General features: G+C 22.7%; 4 protein-coding genes across 4 annotated transcripts, besides 21 other annotated features; 3 read left to right on the forward strand and 1 right to left on the reverse strand.

Moving 5' to 3' along the window:
- Positions 1 to 3: 3 nt before the first annotated feature.
- EDI_117070 (uncharacterized protein) lies at positions 4 to 444 on the reverse strand (the record flags this gene model as incomplete). The annotated part of the gene is made up of 1 exon (XM_001739727.1): positions 4 to 444. One exon carries the CDS (start codon positions 442 to 444, stop codon positions 4 to 6), a length of 441 nt encoding a protein of 146 aa, XP_001739779.1.
- A 545-nt stretch (positions 445 to 989) lies between these two features.
- Positions 990 to 1,028: a microsatellite.
- An 11-nt stretch (positions 1,029 to 1,039) lies between these two features.
- EDI_117080 (GTP-binding protein SAR2, putative) lies at positions 1,040 to 1,612 on the forward strand (the record flags this gene model as incomplete). The annotated part of the gene is made up of 1 exon (XM_001739728.1): positions 1,040 to 1,612. The coding sequence occupies one exon, from the start codon at positions 1,040 to 1,042 to the stop codon at positions 1,610 to 1,612; it is 573 nt and encodes a 190-aa protein (XP_001739780.1).
- Positions 1,613 to 1,661: a microsatellite.
- A 532-nt stretch (positions 1,662 to 2,193) lies between these two features.
- Positions 2,194 to 2,319: a microsatellite.
- Positions 2,262 to 2,319: a microsatellite.
- Positions 2,320 to 2,915: 596 nt separating this feature from the next.
- Positions 2,916 to 3,056: a microsatellite.
- A 37-nt stretch (positions 3,057 to 3,093) lies between these two features.
- On the forward strand, positions 3,094 to 4,310 carry EDI_117090 (uncharacterized protein; the record flags this gene model as incomplete). The annotated part of the gene is made up of 2 exons (XM_001739729.1): positions 3,094 to 3,346; positions 3,400 to 4,310. The coding sequence occupies 2 exons, from the start codon at positions 3,094 to 3,096 to the stop codon at positions 4,308 to 4,310; spliced, it is 1,164 nt and encodes a 387-aa protein (XP_001739781.1).
- Positions 3,330 to 3,417: a sequence feature (AT_rich).
- A 198-nt stretch (positions 4,311 to 4,508) lies between the features above and the next one.
- Positions 4,509 to 4,798: a sequence feature (AT_rich).
- Positions 4,799 to 4,894: 96 nt separating this feature from the next.
- Positions 4,895 to 4,934: a sequence feature (AT_rich).
- A 130-nt stretch (positions 4,935 to 5,064) lies between these two features.
- Positions 5,065 to 6,390, forward strand: EDI_117100 (uncharacterized protein; the record flags this gene model as incomplete). The annotated part of the gene is made up of 1 exon (XM_001739730.1): positions 5,065 to 6,390. The coding sequence occupies one exon, from the start codon at positions 5,065 to 5,067 to the stop codon at positions 6,388 to 6,390; it is 1,326 nt and encodes a 441-aa protein (XP_001739782.1).
- A 94-nt stretch (positions 6,391 to 6,484) lies between these two features.
- Positions 6,485 to 6,568: a sequence feature (AT_rich).
- A 90-nt stretch (positions 6,569 to 6,658) lies between these two features.
- Positions 6,659 to 6,733: a sequence feature (AT_rich).
- Positions 6,734 to 6,911: 178 nt separating this feature from the next.
- Positions 6,912 to 6,946: a sequence feature (AT_rich).
- A 70-nt stretch (positions 6,947 to 7,016) lies between these two features.
- Positions 7,017 to 7,083: a sequence feature (AT_rich).
- A 205-nt stretch (positions 7,084 to 7,288) lies between these two features.
- Positions 7,289 to 7,469: a sequence feature (AT_rich).
- A 90-nt stretch (positions 7,470 to 7,559) lies between these two features.
- Positions 7,560 to 7,587: a sequence feature (AT_rich).
- Positions 7,588 to 7,722: 135 nt separating this feature from the next.
- Positions 7,723 to 7,924: a sequence feature (AT_rich).
- A 63-nt stretch (positions 7,925 to 7,987) lies between these two features.
- Positions 7,988 to 8,030: a sequence feature (AT_rich).
- A 92-nt stretch (positions 8,031 to 8,122) lies between these two features.
- Positions 8,123 to 8,186: a sequence feature (AT_rich).
- Positions 8,187 to 8,449: 263 nt separating this feature from the next.
- Positions 8,450 to 8,470: a sequence feature (AT_rich).
- A 38-nt stretch (positions 8,471 to 8,508) lies between these two features.
- Positions 8,509 to 8,664: a sequence feature (AT_rich).
- Positions 8,665 to 9,253: 589 nt separating this feature from the next.
- Positions 9,254 to 9,355: a sequence feature (AT_rich).
- A 391-nt stretch (positions 9,356 to 9,746) lies between these two features.
- Positions 9,747 to 9,797: a sequence feature (AT_rich).
- Between the last annotated feature and the right edge of the window lie 54 nt (positions 9,798 to 9,851).

The following is a 9,851-nucleotide window of genomic DNA, read 5'->3' on the forward strand; positions in this document are numbered from 1 at the left end:
CCTTTAATCTACATTTTTCCATGCAAAAATTAACTTCCATTTAGTTTCAGTAATTTTTTTAACCTCGTATTGCGCATGTTCAGTGTCTGTTGTTTGTCCAATAAGTTTTGTTTCTTTAACACCTAATTCTTTCCTAACTTCTACAAAAGAGACTTTAGCTAATCTCAATTTAGTAGAGTATCCTGGAAGGTTCCATTTAGATAAAACTGATTCATAATTTAAAACAATACTGTCTTTGTAATGTTTTAATGTTCTTTCTTCACTCTCTGGAGTATCAACAGAGATAACAATAGCGTATTCATTGAAAGTTAAGAAAATATAATTTTCAAAATTTTTAATCATCTTGAGTATATTGACTATAATCTCTTCATTTTCCTTCACAAAAAAGAATTTTTGGTATTCGTAATTAGTTTGTAACCAAGTCTTATAATCAGTATCAACCATTTTCTTTTAATGATTATTTTTAGTTTATTTTCCTCCTTAAATGGTCATGTCCCTTCATTTCTAACTAAAAAATGGGGTTTGATAATAGACCTTTCGCTTAAATAATTAGCTAAATTTAATAAATACCAAGAACCTCTTCTTTTCAGCTTTTCATCATTTTGATCACTTTTTAATTTTATAATAACATTTCTATATTTTAGGACGAATTAAGAAAAATCTTATCTCGCAACACACTAACTTTGTTTTTCTTTTAAACACTTGGATTATAAAAGGACGCTTCTTTCGGTTTTGTGATGTGTCTTTATTTTCTTGTTTATGAAAAGATATTGCAACTTCAATAATCTTTCAAACAAAAATTCTCTTTTGACACAGACCATAACTTTCTTATAATTATCAATATTTTCTTTTTATTTCTTATTTTAAAGCAATCAAAAAACAAAAAAGTTTCAATTATGAGATCAGCCTTCAAGTTAATATTCTTCATTGATATAAATAAGAAACACTTCTTTAAAAGGTTCCAATTTGTATGAGCTACCTTCTTTAATAAAAAAAAGAAAAAAGAAAAGAAAAAAGAAACTAAAAAATCGAAAAGAAGATGTGGATATGGGAATGGTTTTGGAATTTATTAGCTGATTTAGGATTAGCATATAAGAGTGGGAAGATGTTATTTTTAGGATTAGACAATGCAGGGAAAACGACATTGTTGCATTTATTAAAAGATGGGAAAGTATCACAACACATTCCAACACAACAACCAACAATGGAAGAGTTAGTTATGGGGAACATTAAATTTAACACATATGATTTAGGAGGACACACCCCAGCAAGAAAAGTATGGAAAACATATTGTACAGAAGTAGATGCAGTGATATATATTGTTGATTGTGCAGCACCAGAAAGATTTGGAGAATCGAAGAAAGAATTAGATTCATTATTAAATGATGAAATGTTATTAAACACACCATTTTTAATATTAGGAAATAAAATAGATATTCCAGGAGCTGTTTCAGAAGCACAATTAAGAGAGGCAATGGGATTAACACACACCACTGGAAAAGGAAATGTATCATGTGAAGGAATTAGACCAATTGAAGTGTTTATGAGTTCAATCGTTAATCGTCAAGGATATCCAGAAGGATTTAAATGGATTTCACAATACATGAAATAATTCTTTTTTTTTTATTTTATTTTTTATTTTATTTTTTATTTTATTTTTTATATCAAAAAGAATAAAAAAGAAGAAAGAAATTTTAAGATAAAACTAAGAACATTGAACTTAAACAATGAGTAAAGAAGATGAAGTTTATGGTTTGTTTATTCTCATTCTGTTTCTGTTCAATATCGAACTAACAAATAGAATATTCAACAGAAATGAAAATCGGTGGAATGATGGTTTTTGGAAGTGTATTCATTGTAGGACTTATTTTACTTATCGTTTATATTAAATTATATAAGCCTTTCCATTCTCCTAAAAATTAATTCTTTTCTTTTCTTCTTCTCTTTTCTTCTTTATAACCATTCAAAAGAAATAGATTTAATCTTTTCTTATTATTTTGAAATTCAAAAGAAAAGATAGATTAAAGGCTAAGATTATCTTAATCAATTCTTTAACAAATTCACAATATAAATATTCTTATCATTTATTTCAAAAACTCATATATTATTTCTTATTCATTTTTTATTCATCTATCATCCTATAAAATATCAATTGATATTCATTTCACAATCAAACATTAGATTCTTCAAATAACTTATTACTCTATTCTATTTATATATCCTATCAATTTACTTTTCATTTGTTATTAAAAAATAATTAATTTCTTTATTTTTTCTCTCTATTTATTAATTTTATTCTCTTTTCTTTTTCTTTTTATTATGTGGGTTTAATTGAGAATTTACAGTTGTATTAAATTAGTATAATTATTATTAATGATTATGAATCGCTATTATTTCGTTATAGTATAATAGTTAATCCTTTATTATTTCTCTTTAAAACGGTTAATCTTTTGAAGCGTTATAGAAATATAAACTGTAGAAATGAATCGATAATAAAAAGAAGCGGCAGTGGAGGTTTACCAATTAAATAAATACCTTTACTTTGAAAGAAATTCCATTGTCATAAATTATTTTATTCAAAATAGTTGAATATATTAAGATATATTAATAGTTCTATGATAAGTTCAGAAATAAAAGAAAATATTTGAGTATAGACAAACCAATAAATATTTCAAAGAGAGTGATAATTGAGTGATATATAAAAATGACGGGTGACGAATAATTTAATAAAGTTATATTAAGAAAACTTAAGATGAATAAAACTGTACTAGTGATATAAAAAAGAGAAAATGAATTTAAGAACAAAATAAAAGATTTCATTAAATAAAGAGTAACTAAACTAAAATAATCATTGTAGAATATTAAGAAAAAGAAAATAAAATTATTCAACTTTTTTTATGAAAGAAAAACTTACAAAAAATGAATAGAATGAAAATAATTTAAAAAGTAAAAATTATAAAAATAAAAAAAATAATTCTTACAGAAATATATCGAAAAATGGGGAAAATAAAAACGTGAATATATTAAATTTTTTAAAAAGAAAAACAAAAATTAAAGAATTTCGTATTGGATAAACTTAATTAATTAATATTTATGTCTAAAAAAGAGTCGCAACAAATGACGTCTGATCCTAGGGTATTTCTTTCAATTTCAAAATCCCTTGAATTAAGGAAAAAGAGGTCTTCTGTTGGGTCACCTTCTTCTCTTCGAACAATGACAGTACTTTCACCTTCATTTACACCTTCCACACCCCGAGCTGAAAGTCCACAACTACCAGAACAAAAAGATGATTTTAAGAGACTTCAGTCATTTATTGAAGTACTTTCTCCAAAATTAATTAATAAAAGTTTGTTTTTTTAAGAAACTATATTTTAATAATAAAAGTATTAATAAAAATAGAAAAATTACAAAAATTAAGTTGGAATGGGATTGCATGGCAATTAAGACATAAAGCATGGAAAATTTTATTAGGACAAGTCCCATTAGACCAAGACAAAGTTGAAGATGTATTAAAACAAAAAAGAACAAGCTATATTGAAATGAGAAAAAAGATGCTAAATGACTTAAGAATAAATGAAGAGAATCATTATATCCAAATTAAAAAAGATTTAATCAGGTCTAATAAAGAAATTCCTTTTTTATTTAATTCAAAAATACAGACAATGATGGAAAATGTATTATTAGTATGGGCACTTAGACATCCAGCATGTGGATATGTTCAAGGGATGAATGATCTTTTAGTACCATTAATATATGTGTATATGACAGAATACACATATGATCAAGAATTAACAGATCAACGTATAAATATAATACCATCTATGTTATTAGAATGTTGTGAAGCTGATAGTTATTGGGGATTAGATTCTATTATGTCACGTATTCAAGATAATTATACATTAGAACAACAAGGAATTATGAATAAAGTTCAAAGAATGGAACAAATTGTTAAAGTTGCTACTCCTGAACTATACCAACATCTTTCTGATAATGGAGTTATGTTTCTTCAATTTGCCTTTAGATGGATTAATTGTTGTTTATTAAGAGAATTTAAATTAGGTACAGCTTTAAGATTATGGGATTCTTATATGTCAGTTGAAGATGGTACTGGATTTAGTGAGTTAAATATGTATTGTTCTGCAAGTCTCTTAACTTATTATTCAAAAGATCTTTTAAGTATGGATTTCTCTGAAATAATTCAATTTCTTCAGCATTTACCTACTGATACTTGGGGTGATGAAGAAATCCAAGTTCTTGTTACTCAGGCTTTTATTTATGAAAATACTTCTGATTTTGCTTCATGTCAATGATTGTAATTCGTTTTATGGTTTAATTCTTTTTTATTTGTATTTTTTTTATTCTATCATCTTTTAGACTCATTCATACAAAATTCTGATCATAGAATGAATGATGAAACCAATAGTAGTGTTTTATTATTATGTTTTCTCAAAACAATGAAAAGGGTAAATAAATATTTCCTTCATTGAATGATTTTTTATACCTTTCAGATTTATTTATATTATTATTTATTTGTTTCATTTGTAAATTTAAATAATCCTTTTTCTTATATATAATTCTAATTAAAATTTATTGTTAGTTTCGTTCAATTTCTATAAATTATTTTTAATATCATATATAATGTGTTAAATTTAGTTTTAAGAGTATTTTATGAATATTTACTTATAATGTATATTTATTTAAGAAGAATTTCATATTTTGCAGCTATTCACAAATATTAAAAATATTTATCTTTTTTTATTTAATAAATATATTATTAAATAAAAATTTAGAATTAATAGTATTAGATTAGTATTCAAAGGAAAAAAGAAAGAAGAATTTAAATAAAAATCATAACTCTATTTTTGTTGTTTTTATAAAATAGAATGAAGGAAAGAAATAATTTTTTAAAGAAAATAATATAATAATATAAAATAGTTTGTTTTAAATAGGAAATAATTTAATGTTTTCCTTAAAAACTGAATAGTTGAACAAAGATCAATTTTTAATGTTGTTTTTTGTTCAAAATTTTGAACTTTTAAATCTGATATTTAATAATTCATCCATATGCTTCACAATAACCCTTATCATTATGAAATTCATAAAGAGAATAAGTACGGACTCCCTTTATTACCAAAAGAAAATTTTGAGACATTATTTACAGAATTAGGAAAACAAAGTATTGGACTTTTATGTCAACTTGACCCAACTCATGCTGAGTTATATCAAAAAGAAATTCCTAGTCTTATTCCAACTGTTCCACAAGAATTTATTGATAGTATGCATGAACTACTTGCTGGTTGTTTTGATCCACAAAGTGAATTATTTAAAATGATGACAAGAAATGTTGTAGCAAAATACTCTGCTATTTTAAGATTTCTATTAGAAAAAAAGTTATACCAAAAAGAATTAGATAATACCTCAATGCTTCCTACTCTTTTTGTTGTTGCCTTACCTAGAAGTGGATCAACATTTACTCATACCTTACTTTCAGCAGATCCAAAAGCAGAAACCATGTGTTTATATGAACATTTAAGTCCAGGAGGAAAAACTATGATTGACCCATCAAGAAGGGCCTTTGGTAATCAAATTATTGCTACAGTCCAAAAAAATAGTGAAGGACTCAATGGAGTTCATGCACTTGTTAATGCTGAAAGGCCAGAAGAAGAATTGTTTTTCTTAGAACAAATGGGTCATTCTTATTTATTTCCTAATTGTGTTCCACGATTAGAGGTATATAGAAAATCAATGTTTGAAAGAGATTTTCATTTTGCTTATGAATATTTAAAAGATCACCTTAAAATGCACCAACTTGAATTTAACGTTGATCAATCAAAACACTATGTCATGAAAGGAGTTTCTCATTTTGTTTCATTTGCACCAATGCTCGATGTTTTTGGTAAATTAGAAGATAAAAATTATTTTATTTGGATTCATAGAGAACCTGTTGATGAATTAAAGAGTAATGCTATTTTAGAACATGAGGCACAAGGATGGTATGAAAATGATATCGGTCTTGATGATAAACAATGGATTTGTGATAACCTTGTTGAAGCTAACTTACTTAATTTAAAGAACTCAGTTGCTATTAGAGAAAGTTGGATTAAAGAAGACCCAAAAAGAGCAGAGAGGATTATTGACATTGGATTTAAAGAAGTTATCTCTGATCCTATTGGAGTGATGAAAAGAATTTATCAAAAAGTTGGAATGGAATTCACAAGAGAGGTTGAAACTAAAATTAATGAGGCGATTGCTGATGATATCCAAAAAAAATTCTCAAAGAAAGTTGACCAATCATTCTGGTTGTTTGATGAAGCAGAGATAAGAGAAAAGTTCAAATGGTATTATGAGAAATTTGGTCAGTACATGCCAAACTATTGGGGAGAAAAATAAGAGAGATCAAATTTAAATCATGTCCTTTATTTAGATTTTTTTCTTTTGTGTTTTCAATAAATAAAGCAGAATAATACATTTTGGAATAAATCACATATTATTAATATTTACAAATATTTCCATATTAAAATATTTTGAAATAATATACAAAACTATAATTATTTAATTATAAAATAATCAAGGTACAACTCTGGTTTGAGTAGTTTTACTTTTTTGAGAGTTTTAGGAATAATTTCTAATATCTATAATTTAATGAATTACCTAATTCAATAATAATTTTTATGAACATTATCTAAGTTATATATTAAATATAAATAGTAATAATAAAATATCAAAAATTTATGATGGTTACGTGTGAATCTATAATAGCAAGTTATGTTCATTTTTGTTATTAGAATTTGTACTTATTCTTAAAAATAATGTACTTGATTTAAAGCTAAAAGAATCAAGTTAATTTGATGTATTCTCTACTAAATTAAAAAATACATACAATTTTATTGCTAAATTTTAAAGTTATGTGGATATTAAAATCTAATATTTATTTAATCATATTTTTCATGAAATTGAATCTATTAAATAACAGGTTACAGTATTACAAAGCCATTAGTTTATTATTACTATAACTCTATAATTATTCTTATATTATTTTTTTTTTTAAATAATAAGTATTTACATAATATTAAATCAATAAAACTAATGCCTAAAAATTCTTTTGAAAAAACAAAAGAAGTTAATCATTTTGTTTTTAATGTTAAATAATAACCATTTTAGATATATCCAGTACATTTATTGTTCATTGAAAAATGATTAATACTGGCTTATTATCATAGAGATTATAAGAAACAATGTTCTATTCAATTATTTATTGTTTCTTAATTCTAAAAGTTATTGAAAATTCTAATTTTTGTTAAAAAAATTCTATAGTAAAATTTATAAAACTAAAAATAGATTAGACATTTGACAATAATTTATTCTATTTTATTTATTGCTTATTTATCATATTTATTAAGGAAATTTATATAGTACTTTTTGATTTATTATATTTCTAAATTATTAGTGATTTAATTAGTTATTATAATGACTGTGATACATTCAATATATTTTATCAATGACCTAAATATTCACATCAGACATTCTTTATCTATTTTAATTTTTACAATAACAACAAGTATTTTAACATATTTTTATAATTTTAATGAATAAGCACTGATATTATATGTTAATTTGTGATTTCAGATATTGATTATAAATTTCAATCAATTCAAAATATTTTACTGATATTTTAATGCTAATTTGAAATAGTTCTTAATGTTATTATTAAATGAGCTAATGATAAATAAATTTATTGATATTTCATTCATATTCTTTAATAACATTATAATACTATTTATATTAATATTATTCATTGTTTATTATTTTGTTTATCTCATTCTCAATAATTATTGGATATATTATACTATAAACCAAATTAATCATTTGATAAAAGTATCAATAAATTATAATGTTTTTAAGTATTAAATAATTTTAATAATTAGTTTATGGTTCCATTGTAAAATTCTTAAAGAATAATAATCCCATTTGATATTCTTTACTATTGTAATTTACTTTTATATTAAAATATAAATCAATATATAAAAAAACAAAACGAATACAATCTTAGATTGAACAGATAACCTTTATATTTCACTTTTCTATTAGTACGATGCACTATATAATATCATATGAACTACTCTTTTTATTTAATATGTTAATATTTTAATTTATTTTTATTCAGTTAAAACAAAATTATAAAAAAAGATAGCCATATCATTCTATTTATAACGATATTATCATACTTGATAATGTCAATTTTTTTATAGTAACATTTGTTCTTTTTATTTATAGTAGCTGATAAGTAATGAAGACATAATTTTATATTATCATTTATCTGATTAAACTCTTATTTCGTTTATTATCTTATTATTGTATATTTGATATAGTATATTTATCCATTTATCTAGATTATTTCCTAAATGTAGATTTAAAATAACTTTAGAAGTAGTTAATTCGTTAACAATAGTTAATAAAAATAATATTAAAACGATATATTAATACTTTTGAAATCCTAACAAGAACTTCAATATAATAATATTTTAAAATAAATAGTTATTTTTATTTTTTTTAATATAACTTCTTATTAACTCATCTTTTCATATAATAAAGTATTTAATTCAAAATAAATATTTTCTTATTCCATTATTTAAGTTTAGTTTATACATATTATTTTTTTTTTTTGGCAATATATTCTTTGTAGAATCTTCAAACATAATCATCAAACGGTAATTAAATTTGATGTTGGGATGAATCTCGTTGTTAAAGATAATAATTTTCTTATTATTTTGTTAGTATAATAACAGAATTTTTAATTGTTATTTAATACCAAATAAAGCAAAAAAACAAAGAAACAGAGTATTTGATTAATTAGGAGTTCTATATTTCTTCTTTTTAATGTAATTGAATTTTATTTTAATAAATCTATTTCACTATATTTTATCATTCTAAAATACTCATTTATTTCAACTCCTTTAAAAGTTGTTTTTTTTCTTTATACTTAATACTATTAATGTAATAAATAACACTATTATTATCCTATAAAATGATTCTCAACATTTTTAACATAGGAGTGTATTATTTTATATTCTATTTACTCTTTTATTTTCATTAGTAATACTAATACTACAATTATTTTTAATAGTGTTTATTAAACTCTATAATTACTTTTATGTTATGTATCAAAACCATAATAATTCAAACACTTCTTTTTATTACTAACGATTCATTTTCTTATGGATGTAATTTAATTTCTTCATTTCCTGAATACATCTTTATTTAATAATTAGTTATTTATCTTTCATATATATTTTATTTGTTTATGAATTTTTCATAATGGTATAATAAATTAATAAAGTAATATTTACAAATATTTCAATTACCAATTTTTCTTCTACTTTATTTGTTATTTGTTTCTTTTTATTAAACAACAATATAAAACAATTTGTACAATCAAAGTGAATAAACAAAACTAAAACAAATTATAATAAACAAATCAACACAAGAAATCAAATTAGTGTTATTCATTGTGACCATTAACATCATATTAAATAATTATCTTAATAATGTTGAATACATGTTATTTGTTGTTTTTTTGTAATTGTATACTTTTAAAATTAACATTATTTTGGTTTGTTTTATGACTTATCAGATACTATTTTGTCATAGAATTTATTATAAACACCATTTTCCATTACTAAATCAACAAATACAACACTCTACTTATTGAAATATTGTTATTTAGTATTTCCAACATATTTATACTGTTAAAATAATCATAGTTATTATTATAATGATTAATTTAATACTTTAATATTCATTCATTGATAACATCTATTCTTTTTGATAACAATGGTTAATAAACACCATCA

The sequence above is a fragment of the Entamoeba dispar genome, genomic scaffold (assembly GCF_000209125.1).
Source record: "Entamoeba dispar SAW760 scf_1105229462359 genomic scaffold, whole genome shotgun sequence".
Classification (NCBI taxonomy): Eukaryota; Evosea; order Mastigamoebida; family Endamoebidae; genus Entamoeba; species Entamoeba dispar.